Source organism: Triturus cristatus, chromosome 1_2 (genome assembly GCF_964204655.1).
Source record: "Triturus cristatus chromosome 1_2, aTriCri1.1, whole genome shotgun sequence".
NCBI lineage: Eukaryota > Metazoa > Chordata > Amphibia > Caudata > Salamandridae > Triturus > Triturus cristatus.
The window spans coordinates 101,219,313-101,235,415 of record NC_140580.1 but is presented as its reverse complement, the minus strand read 5'-3'; the positions used below and the strand labels follow the sequence as shown (position 1 = coordinate 101,235,415).

At 41.1% G+C, this 16,103-nt stretch overlaps 1 protein-coding gene across 2 annotated transcripts in view; it reads right to left on the bottom strand.

Annotated features, from left to right (window-relative positions):
- The window catches only part of SFXN4 (sideroflexin 4), a 112,467-nt gene that overhangs the window by 5,116 nt on the left and 91,248 nt on the right, over positions 1-16,103 (bottom strand). The window contains exon 12 of one of the 2 annotated variants that reach the window (XM_085602939.1): positions 10,801-10,886. In XM_085602939.1, coding sequence (XP_085459065.1) covers positions 10,801-10,886 — 86 coding nt within the window. The remainder of the gene's footprint in view (positions 1-10,800; positions 10,887-16,103) is intronic. The other variant, XM_085602930.1, reaches the window with a different exon arrangement.

Here is a 16,103-nt window from a genome sequence, read left to right as displayed (position 1 = left end):
AACTACACTTGGCAACTGTAGTGATACTTAACCCAGGGTGCCTGCTGGAGCATTGCTCCTCTGATCACCCAATTTCCCTCATAACCACAGAGATAAAAACTTTTGCTGCAGTCGTGGGTGGGAGGCTGGTGTGGGTAATCTTCTCTTTGTCCATTTGGGCCAATGTGGCTTCTTCCCCTATCGCAGCATTCAGCACTGTAGCCACACAGTACCCTTGCACTGGCCCACACTCTCTGGCATTCCAGTGCCCTTATGCTAAAAATTTCAGAAGGAATATGACACTCTTAAATTGGTCCTTCCTTTTTAGAGTTGGCATGCATGAGATTCAGACCATGACTTGTATCCTTTGTTAATGTACTTTACGCCCAGCCCCAAGCTAAAGTAATTAGCATACTATAACCAACGCTTCCGATCAGTAGAGGGACTGGACAAGGCTGCCCTTCTTGCTGCTTCTCTTCACCCTGGCGATCAAGCCTGTGGTGACTTGGGTCAGGTGAGATGCCAAAGTGTGAGGGTTCCAGGGAGTGGGAAGAGATGGAAGACCGCATCGCACTTGATGCCAACTAAGTGCTCTTATTTGAGGATCAGCATAGCCCCCTAATGATTACTATGCTGGGTCTGTAGGGGGATACCTCTGGCTTACAATGGGAACAAGTCAACTCACGTCTAGATCAGCGGAGGTAGAGAGACGACCAAGATGCAATACTCTATCTGCATTTGCAAACTCAGTTTTAAATACCATTGTATACATATTGCAGCCCGATCTCACCTGGAGCCTGAATTTATCCCTGTACCATAACAAGACACAGATAGATTTGAAAGGGTGGTCAAACCTCCCGCTGAACATTCTGGAGAGGGTAGCGCTTTTCAAAATGATGGTCCTACCCTAGAAATTAAATCAATCAATCAAACATTTATAAAGCGTGGCAAATCACCCGTGAGGGTCTCGAGGTGCTGGAAAACTATGCTTTTACATGGTGGCATGGTAATTAAAACATTCTACAAAACGTTTTGGTGGTGATCCCTCAAGCTTGGTTAACTGTGTTGCGGGCTATGGTCCATTCCTTTTTTGTGGAAAAATCGGACCCTGCGTAAAACCCCAGACAAATGTACCCAATCTACCTATGATGGTGGCGTGAGTATGCCAAACCTCCAGCTCTATTACTGGGCCTCCCAGATCCTGGTTTTAAATGACTGGTTCCCTGGCAGGTACGACGACCACACATTTCAGATTGAGAAATCCATTATTGGTCGTAACAATATCTTGGGCTTAATGTACAATGATCATATAACAATCTCTCTCCCAGAAGTAACCAGAGTGCCCATTCTATGTTGGACATCTGCGCTACACTGGATGAGATGGGAGAAAAACGCACTCTTGAAGCTACACAGGCACAGCCCTTGGCGCCTTCACAGCGCATGATTCCCTGGTTTTAAGAATTTGGAGCTTATTGGAATGTCTAAAATTTCTAAACAGAGAGATATCTGGCAAGGTAAGCACATTTTCATTGCAAACCCAACAAATTGAATATGACCTAAATAAGGCTTAATTCCATAAATATTTGCTGCTCCGACATATGTCAGCATCTCACCAGGCCTCCTTGACTGACCTTCCTGAATAGAGCCCACTACAGGCTAAGGTAAGCTTGGCCACTAGGGAAAACAGGGCATTTCATGCAGATATAAATTTCTAATTATTAATGCGCCTGACTTGGTAACGGCTCTCAAAGAAAAATGGGCTGGATGGTCCTTTTAGAAGACTGAGTGAAGAGACTCGAAAATGACTTCACGCAAACCAGTAATTTACCCTAGACTACACCTCATACAACTAATTATCTACATTAGTTACTTTACTCCCATAAAATTGTACCATACTGGCAAGATCCCTACGCCATCTTGCTCCCACTGTAATGCCACTGATAGCAGCTTCTTCCATATGGTTTGGAGTAGTACAGTGATAGCAAATTACTTCTCCAAAGTACTCTCTCTAAAATAATATACCGACCTGTTGAACATTCTTCACATATAGGCCCTTTTAGGTATCCTGAAAGACTTGGGTTGGGTTAGGTGTAAGTGCACCGTAGTCATGAACTGGTACTACAGTTGCAACATCCCCCGTTACTTGAAATCCATGACACCGCCCCTAAATTAGAACAGTGAAAAGCTGCGTACTCCTGCACTATGATGGAAGAACCCATTTATAAAGCAAGAAGATGTCCACATAAATATCGTAAGGTTTGGGGATGCGTGGTATTATGACATACACAATGGATTAGGATTGTGCAAATGTACACTGCAATGGTCATATGCTTTTCAATATAGTGGTTGCATTGTATGCCTCTTTAGTACTGTGTGTTAAAATAATAAAACAGCTTGAATAAAATAAAAGGGGTGAAAATGTTTTTTTCCAACTATTCTTTGTGGGCCAATGCTTTGTTTCAGTGGTAGCATCAAATGCACTGATGTCCTCTGATGATCATTGATCTAAAACAGTACCTAGGCATTGATGTGTTTTTGTTCTTTCGCTGACTGCATTAAATGCAACATTTATTTTTAATATCTTTTGATGTCTACATCAGATTAGCTTCTTTCTGGAGTCATGTAATTATTAAAATTGTTTTCTTTATAACTAAATTGGTTTAGGAATTTTATTTTATTTCTTTCTTGACTTTTATGTTGTGCTGGTGTCTCTGTTCAAAGAAAAGAAGCATTTTCTAAGGGTAGTATGACTGCTTTATCCCAAGTCAACAAGGGTAAGCACAGGATTCCTATCAGAAATCTGCCTTTACTGCTTAGTGGTTGATTGTTTAAATTGTAGGTTTTCAGCCATAGCTTACATCTCTAATGAGGCCTCCTTCTCCCCTAGTTAGCAATCCAGCTTCCTTTGCAAACCATCATAGAGTACACACACATGGCTACTGACTCAGATACCCACTTACCTACCAGAATCTAGTCCCGCCTAGTAAACAGAATCTTTTTTTTAAATAAATCTTTTTATTATAATATGAAATGAAAAATAACACATTACAGCCATGATAATCCGTATCAGAATATACAGTCTTGCTTCACCACCATAACAACGCATCTTTACAAGTATCATCAGAAAGTCTCAGAGGTAATCTCCGTTCTATGTCGTTCCTAGTAAGCAGAATCTTGCCTCCCTCCTCGTTCACCTTTCAAGCACTCCCCTTGCGACTCATTTCCTTGGCCATCTAAATTCTCATGGGCGACTCCTCTTTTCTATATTAATAACATTTTCTGAAGATTTTCTCGATTTGTATCAATGAAACCCTCTTTCCTCTAGAACTCAACCACCTATTCTACACTTTCAATTTGTTCTACTCACTTGCTCCTACACTTCACTTAAAAGCAATGATAATCATTCCCTAACCAAAAATATCCTTAGCTAATATATCCACCACCTCTAGTCCGCCTGATTGCCTCATCGCCTCATCTTTAAAATGCTAATCTTTAAGAAGATCACCAAGTATCTCACTTCTGTAATCCCTTACAATTGAGGTCTTGCAAATGACATTTGCAAACATTTCAGTTCAGCCAGCCACAACATCTAAACGTCTTTCTTTGCTGAGATTTAACCTGGTTCTTCATCAATGTTCACCTTTTTTTTTTTGTAAACATATTTTATTAATTTATAATACATCCAGCAGTATTATCATTAGACAGAATCTTTGCCCATACATCAATGAGTGATTTCGCATCTTTTACATGTAGTATTATATATTCTTGGGAGCAACTTCTCTGTTGATGTCTCCGACTCCCACAACGTACCTGCGACCATCACCTTGGATAGCAGTTCTAGGATAGTCCTGATCTATATCCCTACCTGAAGGATCAATTCCATAAGCATCTCTGCTAGGCCTCGCTCTGATCTATCTCAGCAGTTAGCAGGTTAACAAAACACCCCCTACCCTCCCTCCTCCCCTCCAACTTCACCCACCCCCCTCCCACCGTCAGACATGTCGCTCCATCCGTCATCTCTCAGTGTTAAGAGTGAATCACACTTGTTGGACAACTGGTATCTCAGTGCTAGGGCGCAAAAGGGGGGAGCCACCACGTAGTGCCCGCTGCCCTTCGACCGAGCCACCCACTCAAGAAGGGCAATGCTGCAGTTCGTATGCGTAAGTCTCCTCACGTTCAACAATGTTCACCATGTCAACAAAAACAATCAGTAAGAGGGGACAGGGTAATCAGTAGGTAATTTTTCATTTATTTTTTATGAAATAAATCTCTTAGTCATCATCTGCATTGCATCTGTAGTAGTTTATTCCAATAGGATATAAGAGTGAGAAATAGATCAGCCAACACATGTTTCGCCCCCTATGTGGCACACAGGCCTAAATGTATTCTAACGGTATTCTCATGAAAGTTGATCTTAGGTATGGCTGCAGGTCATTACATTGTTGTATGAATTAATAAGAGTGTAGGAGATAAGGTAATCCTATGGTCAGTCACGCAAACCATTGACAAAGATGGATGAATTGAAGCTATTTGGGCCACAACAACTCTTTCATCCTTACCAAAGGCTAGAGAATAGTCCCCTTGAACAGCGATCACTATGGAGGGTAACTCACGGCACACCAACATACGGTCCTCCCACTATACCATTCCCTGAGGTGACCGATTGAGGGATCGCCTATACTCTTATTGAGGCCTGTGCACCAGATAGGGGGTGAAACACGTGTGGGCTTATCTATTTCTCACGCTTATATCCTATTCGAATATACTACTATGGATGCAACACAGACAATGACTTTAAGAAATGTATTTAATTAATATTGTATACAAAATTACCTACTGTTTATCGTATCTCCTCTTACTGATTTTGCATTTGTGGGCTTGGGGATATTGGCCACCAACCAGGGAAACAGTTTTAACAAAAATTAAGCCAATTAAAGTTAGCGCAATCCCAGGTCTTGTACCTCTTCAGCTCGATAAAAACAATGCTGGGAGTGAACGTTCAACAAAACTTACTCATTGGACCTCTTCTCTGCCCTGTGTAAACAATCAACCTCAATATCATAATCGCATCTTTCAATTCTTATTCCCACATGCCAAGTCATCTTCTTCCAATCCTACAAGCAATGAATTAAGGAGCAAAACAGGAATTGCCTCACATGTTATTCACAAATGAATGTCAATGTGATGCACCATGTTAAACTCATCAAGGACATATATCATTTAATATTACACAGTTGCCACTATATAGTTATAGTCAGAACCATGTTTTCCATAGGAAATACATGTTTTTGGTTTGCTAATAACTTTGGCACTGTTTGAGTGAATCTTAACAAAACTTTCTATAAAAAAGGTTAAGCCAGCTCAGCTCCTTACTCGAAAGTTTCAAAAGGATCTGTCAAGTGGGGGCCGAGAAAAAGTGGGAGTCTCAAAAAGTATTTTCCCCATGCAATTTCCTATAGGAGAACTGAACATATATAACGCCAAAACAGTTTAAAGGAATTGCACCACAATTAGCAGAAAGCTAGATCTTTTATCCAGACAGCACAGTATTTTGTGATTTGCTGTACATCCGTTAAGTAGTTGTGGAGAAATGAAGGTTAAAAATGTATGTATACAAGTATTAACTGAAAAAACCAATGCTTAAAGTAACATATTTAGGTGAAATGTTCAGTAACAACGTAACGTTTTAAACTCCAAAAACCCCTGAAATTTACCAGTTAAAGTTATCTCAAGAACTGTAACTCTTGCCCTAAGGTAACTATAACTCATGCCGCTGCCATGGACTGTTTTCTCATACAAAATGTCACTGCAAATGTTGTAGTGATATTAGCAACAGTGTCAGAAGATCTCATTAGTAATTTGTGGGGTAATTAGCAGTGCATGGCGAGGATGTGAGTTATAGTTACTGAAGATAACTACAACAGTTGAATTTCAGTGTTTTTTAGAGTTTAAAATGATACGTTGTTACTGAACATTTCACCTAACTATAATGTTACTTTAACCTTTGTTTTTAGGTGAATTTCTAGGGATTTTTTTTAACGTAACGCAATATTTAATTACCATCATAAATCCAGCCGCCCATGGCCTTTGGCTGTGCGCAGCAAGACATTTGGCTGCAGGCCCTGTCCTGCAGTAAGGCCCTGCGGCCAGCCCCAACATGCAGCCAACCCCCTGCGCATGGCCTTTGGACATGCACAGTGGGGAGTTGGCTACAAGGCTTGGCCCGTGGCCAACCTCCCAAAAGGCAGCCAACCACACACTGCACATAGCCTTGCTCAGCAGGGAGTTACCCAGGGCCTGGTCCTGGGGACTCCATCCCCCAGGGCATTTGTTTTAGGTCGACCCTAGGCAGCGCATGCGCTGTCTCAAGGACACATGTTGTGATCACTCTGTGGACTTACAGCCTGCCCATTGCATTTTTATTTGTTCCTTCGATTGTCCTTTAAAATGTTTTAGTGGGTAATCCTTGTTCTTTGTCTGACTTTTCGTCGGTTGTTCACACCCAGGGAGCAGAGACTAACTACTTGCATTTTTCCACTTGTGTGCTCAAGTGCTTGGTTTCTGGAACTATTTTTTTTACTTCTGGCTTGGCTCGTCTAATTAATTTTCTGCTCAGCCCGCTTTCACTTTTATTGTGCATGTTGCTAAAGCTCTTATTAATTTCAAGTTCCATGAAGCAGGCGCTGCGTTGTTGAAAGAAAGGCGTGTGGCCACTTCACGTAATCTTTCAGCATGGTAGCCATGCCTTTCTTTTATCAGCGCAGTGCCCAATTGTTGTTTTAGGCAGTTAAGAGGCAAGAATAAAGGGTGTGCTGGGTCTCTTTATAGGAGTGGGTAATCTCACTGGAAGCTTTCCAGGCAAGTTTTTAAATCATTCACAATAAACTTTGTGGGGAATGTGTGTGCACGCTGTTTTACAAGGTGCCCTATTTCTCATTTTAGCCCTCCCACCCCAGTAAGTATTTGGAAGCAAAAGCTGTGCTGCTGTACCCTGTCTTTATGGCTCACTTGCCTCTCCTGGCTTTCTCTGTGTGGCTAACTGCACAGACAGTGTGAAAACTCCTTTATTTTCCCCTCATCCTTCTTCATAATGACTATTGCTTTTCTTGTGACAGACCTAGTCACTGCCTGAATCGGTCAGTTTTGATTTAAACTGCAAAGGTGTTGGTACTCATAATGCTAAAAACACACATATCGGTGATGGTCTACCTCTCTTAAAAAGGCACATTAGTCTTGATGCTCGGTGCAATGATAGTGCAGTCCTACTCTGCTTACAGTAACGGTGGATCAGCTGCAGGCATTTGTTTTCTACAGTTTCTGCCTTATTATCTATACATATCTCATTCTTAAACTCATTCTGGCCCCTTAACAAACCCTCTCTAAAAACAGTATTGTTGCAATTGAACTGTGCCGTGTTTGATTAAAAGATGTGCAATTTTTATTGTACACAAGGCAGACAAATAAATCCCTCTCCTTTGGACTCACCATGCTTGTGATCATTACGCACTGCTGACAGTAAAACAAGACCCTCGATAAAACCCCTGTCGGCCTCTTTCAACTGCCATAAATAACCTCTTAAGAGTGCCATACATGTATGTTGATCTCAGCGCTGCATGTAGTAGACATTACTATGTGCATCCCTCGTACTCCATAAGTATCTCTCACAGTGTGATGGCTGTCCAGCAACACCCGCCCGCGAAAATGTTTTCAATTACAAAGATGTGATTCACCATATTCAAAAAGTTGTACATAAATCGCCACCATCTACTCTTCCCTACAACATTCATGGTTTTATTTCTGTTCAGATTTTTTATTTCTTAATGTTAACCCCGCTTTCAGGCCTTCCCCTTAGAAAACGTCACATCTCTGTGAAAAACAGGTTCAGTCGTGGAGTTTGTGCCTGAGAAGCTTAATATGTTTGTCCACAACTTCCCTCCCCTGCCGCTCTCCGTCCGATTCGCCAAATATAATTTTGAGCATGTTCAGGTAATGTTTTATTATGTTTTCCTTGACACGTACCACCCATGGCATAACAATAAAGAAAGAGTAGACTGAAACCATGCCCTGTGTTGAAGAAGTTGAGCTTCAATGATTAAGTTGCTTAATGTGAAACTTGGAAACCAGAGTTGTAATTCTAGGTTCCCACTCAAAGACATTGAGTGATCCTGGGCAGGTTACGTTATCTGCTTTTGCTCACCAACCCCTTCCCCATCTCCAGTTCTTTGATACACCTTAATAATTTAGATTAACTTACAAAAATCCTGAGTTACAATAGCATGCTAAAACCATTTCCCAAGAATGGGTAGAACAATCTACTAGTGGGTACATCACTCCATCGTAGTGTGGTCTCAAAAGTGTCTGCTATCTTGACTTGCTTTATGTGCCTTAGTACCACATACCTTGTTAATAGGTTTGGGACCATGCTTCTTTAACCACCATACCTCTTTTTAGATGGAAGCCTACCAGACAGCCTACCTGGGAATGCATTCTGTCCATTTCTTACTATTAGCTTTGTAACTCACAGTTACTTGTTTTCTTTTTTCTGGCTTTATTTGTTTTGGGCTGCCCAGCATCTCTTTGTCCCTCCCATGGAGCACAGACCGTTTATAATGTGCTTCATAACTAAACACTTATAAGGTACCAAAGGCAAGACCGATTGGCTATGCCAATGCTTGCTTTATAAAGGGGAGAGGGGACCCGCGCCCCCCCCCCCCCCCCCACCCTCCTTCCATGCCTATTATGGCCCTGGGGACCCAATCCACCAGGGCCATATATATTTTAAAGGAGAGGAGGGGTGCATGGCCCCCCTCCCCTAGCTGTATTGGGCCCTGGGGACCCCATCCCCCAGGACCTTTTCTTTTATAAAAGAGGATGGGGGGGGCATGTGCCCCCATCCTCTAGCATTATTAGGCCAGAGGATGGGCTTTGTTGTTAAAATTGTGGTTGTCTTAGTGCCCCAGGGAGGGGCAGGGATACTATTAGCAATTTATTAAACTGTTGTGGGGGCTGCAAGGATGCAAAAAAACCTGGATATACTCCCCGGGTGGCTTGCCATTATTTGTAAACCACTCTGAGCTGAAGATGCAGCTCTTCAGCTAGAGTGTGGAGACCCCTTGTGGCTGGTTGTAAGGTTGGATTTTGTGGTCTGAAGAGTGTTAAAGACTGAAACACATTTATAGTTTCTCTATTTTAAATATTTTTTGTGACAATAATTATTTTTCACTGCTTTGTGTGTATTTATAAGGGTTATCTTAAAATTATCAGTTAAATTATCGTTGTGCCATTTTTGCAAAGCCAATAGGTCTGCATTACTTAAAAGAATATCTCTTTCTATTGTTACGTTTCACTGAAAATAACTAAATGTTAAAGTCACATTATTGTTAGGTCTGGTAATATCATTGTATTTACATTAAAGAAAACTCTGAAGTTCACTGAAAGGTTATAGTGATGTTATAGCTATGTGACGATGTCAGTTAAAATGCAACTTTTAAACTCATAAAAAACATTGAAACTCACCAGTCATAGTTAAGTGAGATAAAACTAATTCACACACCCGCCATGCACTGCTTAGGACCGCACATAGTACATCAATCCTGACGTTGTTGGACAACATTGATAACGTCAGTGATGACATTTGAAATAACATTATTGATAACAGTACAGTTCATGCCGGAGGCGCAAATTATAGGTATTTCAGTTAACTGTAAGTGGTGAATTTTATGGGGGTATTTTGCATTTAAAATGTTAAACTTTAACTAACATTTTAACTTAACTATAACATCACTTTAACCTTTGTTTTTTTTGTCTGGGAATGGGATCCTGTCCCTACTCTATATTCCATTCATCCTTTCTTCTATTACCCTAGCACTGCGAACACTTGAGTATTGTTGACAGCACCCTTCAAGATCCACAAAAATCCTTTGTTCAAGATTCTAAGAACAAGAACCTATACTGTGGTATAAACTTTACAATCGACTGGTAATCTTGTGCGAAGTGAAAACTGTTGCGGCCTTTGAAAGATCAATTTATACTTCAACGTCCTCTACTAATTTGCTAAAATCATACAATTTTACTTAAACCTCATCTCTTTAATTACAAATTGTTGTAGGGCCCCAAGTGGTCTCAAAATGTAATGCAACATTCCACTTGCATTAAAAAATGTTAATCAAATATACATTTTATAACCACATACAGTGTGTTTAATGTGATCTGTGTTGAAACTGTGTCATAAATGGGATAAGAGAAATCAGTCATGAAGTGAAGGATGTAAATGATGGTTCTGAAATCTCAATCCATGCCTTGAGGGTGGTCACAACAGTAGAGTGGGGACTTCGAACATGGACAATTGATTTGGTAGTTTTATTGTATCATTTGTGGTTACTCCTCTGCAACTATAGAGCCAATCTCAGAATTTTAACTGGAAGAGTGTGGAGGCTGTCGGGGCTGGGGGAGGAAAGGAGGACGTGTTTGGGTATGAGGTTTACAAGCAAATATTTTTCATAGGTGCATTGAGACTAGTATGACATTTAAACCACTTCACCTCTAGCACCTTGTGGCTTGTTTCTATGAGCACACTCCTTTCCTGCCACATACCTCAATTCATGCCATGTCAGGAATGAGCATTTCAGTCTCCTTAGATACTGGTACTTGCATTTCTCCTTTTCTCATCTGAATCCAAGATACCAAGTGCCAGAATACATACATTAAACAGGACTCACACCTAATGTGGGACAAACTGAGAAGTTTAATCTTTTCCTACACATTTCATGCTGTGCGTCCCAGTTTTGTTCAATGCATTTCCCTTTCTGGTTGGATCTTTACCTTTCTAGAAAGTGTAGCAGCACGATAGGCACAAGTGCTGTTGTTCCAAGCAGCAGTGATCGGGACACCGCAGTTTCTTTCACTGCCTGTAAAGAGTACAAAGTCTGATGTCAGTGTCCGCAGAGCCGTGCAATCCTACTACAGCCCCACCCGCAGGAGCCACAAGTCCTATAGTGCTGCTTTGTAGCTGGAGGTCAGTGTATTTGCAAAAGGGGCGGGAGTCCCTAAGATAGGAGAAATGTTCTTTGTTCCATCTTAGGCCATTAGGTTACAGCCACATCCTGCTAGCTCCTTTTAGGGCTTCATCATCTGGGTTTAACTGCCAGCTTTCCCCCAGCACAACGTCCCCAACGTGATCAAGTTCTCACAGCTCCACACTCTCCAGTATTAGCAGCCAGCCTATGCATCACAGATGCATCATGTCACTACTTATTGAAATCCGCTTTTCACCTTCAGAAGCCAGCACTCAGACCTGTGCCATTCTCCTCTGTAAAGCACCGAGACACACCACCTAGAGCCTTGCAATCCACTTCCCTGGCTCAAGAACCACATGGCCTACTGAATTCTCTAGGAGCAATCCTTTCTCCAAACTTTAAAGCAATTGAATGATCTATAGTCTCGGAAAAGGTAAGCTGTGTGTTCGGGTCAATGCGCAATTCAGCATCATGCATTCAGGTCTTACAGAGGAAAGAAAAAAACTGTAAGAAGTAGTGAACGTGCAAATCGCTGGGAGTTTGACATGGTGGATATCTGAGGCATATATTACAAACTACAGGAGTGACCCGTAGACCACGGTCGGACTGGTGCTCAACATATAGAAACAATTGCCATAACTGCTATTTTTTATATAAAAGAAAAAACAATTAGAGATGGTACTGGGATCTATCTAATGCCGAGTCAGTCAAAGTGCCATTAAAATACATTTATCCAAGAAAACAAGGCATAAAACATGAGAAAAGCATTCTTAAATAATACATATAAAAAAACAGGACGAGCAACTTAAACAAAACTTGTATCGTTCAAGCATCACAAATTGTTCAATAGTTAATGTAGTCACACAGTGTTAGTGAAGAAAAAACAGTTTTGTAGAGTGATCAAGTGAAAAGGTGGCGGCAGATCAAGAATAAAAATGTTCATTCCTTTTTTCTGTGACCAAATTATTTAAGGAGACCTTTCACCTTCCCACTATGGCAATGCTCCTATATGATCTGTTCCCTTCCAAAAGGATTACCGAGGTCCTATTTAATCTGATACCACAATATGACGGTACAACCGCAGCCCTTGGACCTTTAAAATAGGTCTGAGAGACTGATTTTGGGATCATCATTCACCTCCCTCAAAACTCCCCTTCTGCATAAATTGACAACGTGGTGGCATCTTTTATTTTCAGTATCCCGTCTCTAAAATGAGTGATTGCTCTACTGAGCATCTAAACTAGCACTATATGACGCATCTAGGCACTTAGTCATTGTCAATATAAATTGTGAGGCAAGCACCTATGTATTACATTCTGGATTATTTATATATGATCTAAAAGTAAAGCATGTCTGGAGTCTGAGTTAAGAACACTGTTGAATAAGAACGGACGCTGACTGGAAGGAGGCGTTTGCCTCCCTGAGGGAGGCTGTGGTCGCCTCCCAGTTCCGGCTTATTCAATTACCTACACAGCACCTACTTCACAAGCCATTACCTTGGGATTATTGAATCCTCAGCATGCATGATGGGGACATGGTACACACTTGGTACTTTACCAAGTCGCCATCATGTACCATTGGTGCATGATGGTGACTTGTTACACACACACACACATATGAAACTGCAGAGTATTTACTCCTCTTTGCGAGGGGTTTCTCTCCACGATCGAGAGGGTGCTCGGTTGGCACCTTCCTTGTAGTCCCAGAATGGTACATATTAATGTTAATCTAAATAGCAATAGGTATTAAATGGCGCTCCTTTGGATTTCGTTATTGGTTTCTAAAAGGGACAGTTTGGGAATGGAAGAAAGGAGAGCCCCTCAATTGAAGGATGGAAAAAGGGCTAGACCACTGTATGGGTCTGGAAGGCCAGTGTATGAGGCGAGGGGGTGCCCACAGAAACATGTGAAGATTGGGGGAGACTGGGCTGATTAAAGGGGTACTGTACTTGATCCGGCGACAAGTAGACTGGGGTCATTAGATGAGAGATCTGTGCCTTCTCAGATACAGGATGATGTGCCTAGAATGTCATCGGAAAGATGGGTGGGCAGGACTTGTGGGCTGAAGAAATGATGACTAACTGACTATGTTTTGCCCATAAGTGAGGGCTGAATACTGTGCTTTCTTAGTTTTGTTATTGCACAAAAAACAATACAACACGTTTAAAAAAAAGAGCACCAATGAATTCTTAAGACTCATGACTTAACACAAAATAAACAGACTGGTGTTATGGAGCAATTCAACGGAAATCTGTTTTTAATCACTTTTTAAAAAATCTTTTTGGTATATGCAATGACTTTGGAAACTATTTACTAATATATCTCTGTGATGCCCGCGTAGCTACCTAGTTTCTTGGTATAGTAATTATCTCTACATATATCTGGGTGGTTTGCTCACGATTATGTGATTTCTATTGTTTGATTTATTGTTTATATAAATCATGTATCTATCTGTTTTCTTCTTCTTTTGTCATCTCTTTTTTATTATCTGTGTCTCTGCCCCCATCTGTATGGCGCTGATTGGTGCACTAAAGCTTGTATACATTGTGTGGTATGGGATCTATGGCCCTTGTTTAACCCCTTCGGTGCTCATGACGGAACGGTTCCGTCATGAGCCACGGTTGAGCTGTGCTCATGACGGAACCGTTCCGTCATGACCACGCCCGCGCAAGAAACCGTCAGCACAGCGGCGGAATTTGCGCAGCATGGAAGGGGTTAACATCCTTTGAACATCAATGTACACTTATCAGGCCCTGAAGAAGCAACATTAATATTAAAAAGAACCCGAGACAACAGGATATAAACATCATGCTATCTCTATACATTGTTTATGCTCCCTGTTTACGTACCAGCAATGTATACAGTTGTTCTGTCCCACTACTGGATGTATAATCTGCTATGACTATTTGACGGTTATGTATGATGGACAATGTGTGAAATATGAAAATGGCAATAAAAATAAGTTTAAAAAAAAAAAATCAACAAAAAAAAAAACATTAATATTAAAAATCAAGAAACACCTGTAGGCCGATGTTTGTTGTACCAGACCAAGGTCACAGCTGTAACCAACAAACAACTGAGTTTAACCTAACAGCGTCTCTAACCTGAATTTCCCTCGGAAACTGATAACTTCGAAATCTCCGGTTTTATTAATGCATACCTCTTCTACCTATGGAATAGTACCAGAAGGCCTCGACACAAACCATGTCTCTCCCTTGAGTAAAAACATGGAGCACCCCGGAGTTCTGAATAGCTTTTGCCAGGTGTCTAGTCTTCCCTTCCTGACTAAAGTTCTACAGACCTGGTAGAGATACAGGTCACACAATAAACTGACGACTGCTGCCCACTAAATCAACTCCAGTCAGGACAGGATGGTGCACTGAGCCTGCATCGTTAAAAACTGTGCATGAAACTCTGCATCCTAGATAAGAGCCACTCCTGTCTCCTTACCCACCGGGGCATTCCAGCTGGCTTCTATACAGTTAACCAAATCGCGCTCCTTTAAATCCTGAAAGACAAAACGGGCTGAAGGTGGCAGTCCTGGGTTGGTTCGCATCATACTTGGAAAACAAAAATTGTCAATATTTCTCTAAATCGTGCGCGATCCGACAAGTTATTTCCCAACATCCTATTATCTCTCGTAGCCTATGAAACCTTTACATGGCGCCACTAGCCTCCACCCTGAGCTACTCCAACATCTCATATTACTTTTAAGCAGATGTTACCCAGCCTTATTTGCCAATCTCAAATGCTGCTAAAGATGTTGAATTTGTGACCAAAATGCAGGAGCACAAACCCCACCGAAAGCTTAGCCCGCTTAAAAAAAACATAGGTTCCTCTTGATGTACCCGCCTAAGTGCCCCATCCATTTCAAACATGGCTTAACTCATCTGCGGTATTAAAAAGTAACCCTTCACTTTTGGTGAGCGCACATTATCCTGGCTTCCTCCTTGGAAAAAGAATCTTAACCTTCTAGCATACATAAATGCAATGGCAAAGGGGGCACAATTTCAACGTAGGCGTCTCTGAGGAGTAAAGCCTTTTATACAAGACCATGATTTCTAGAAGTTCAATCTTTCGTACTGTTGAGATTCAATTATGTAATCTCCCTACTTACAGGCATTCCCAAACTGCATTTGGCACCCCCTCAAAGCTGCCCTCCACATAGCTGACAGGCTACTAATGGGCACAACAAAATAAGACCATGTGTCAACTATTTTATACACACTTGAATGTTCCCTATAGGAGCAAAGAGCATCTTTGAAGTAGCCTGCATCAGGCATAAATCCGTATTTTTGAAAGCCTCCCACTACATGGCCAATAAATTGACCATTTTGAGTGGACAATGTCTCCATCAGAGCATGGTCAACGTTCACTTTGCGCTCCAGGTTTTAAGAAGGCTAATCCTTCACCCAGAGTGTTGTACTGCTTCGAACAGGACATTCGAAAAATTGCATCCTATGAGGCTTTTAAAAAAAGAACTCAAAAGCCTATCTCAGGTCCACTTCCAAATACAACATGTTGTTTTTGCTGCAGTTTCCAGAAATATTACTGTGTCTATAAATGTTTGATCCCATTCTACGTTTTCACCGTGGGGATGTGTTTTCACCCTAAGCAACTATTCTATACCAACCTAGCATATATTTTGTTGCACTCTACAGTGTAAGATATGTTATATTATTTTTATGCTATGGCTGTTCACACAAAATTGTTCCTACGCAAAGAACAATATTAATGAAGAAAGGAGTTTGAAGGGTTAAAATTAAGAATGGTTAATGAACCAAAAAGAAATAGTTAAATGTGGTTTGGATACTGAAATCGAAACAGCAATTCTTCAATCTTTAAACATAGAAAAACTTGTCAATAAACAAAAACAGTTCTTTTGTTTTGGAAAAACGTGTTCGTTTTTAGAATGATATTGGGATTGTGTGATTTGGTTACTAATCACAGGGCTCTGGCATGGATCTTCGAGGCAGAATATGCATGAGTGTGTTGACGAAGCAGTGAGAATTCGTTTTTCCATTTGGCAAATTACCAATACTGGATGTAGATTATCATCGATTAAAGGATGACCCTATTACTAAAATGTGCTTGTGGTTCTTTTAGGTAA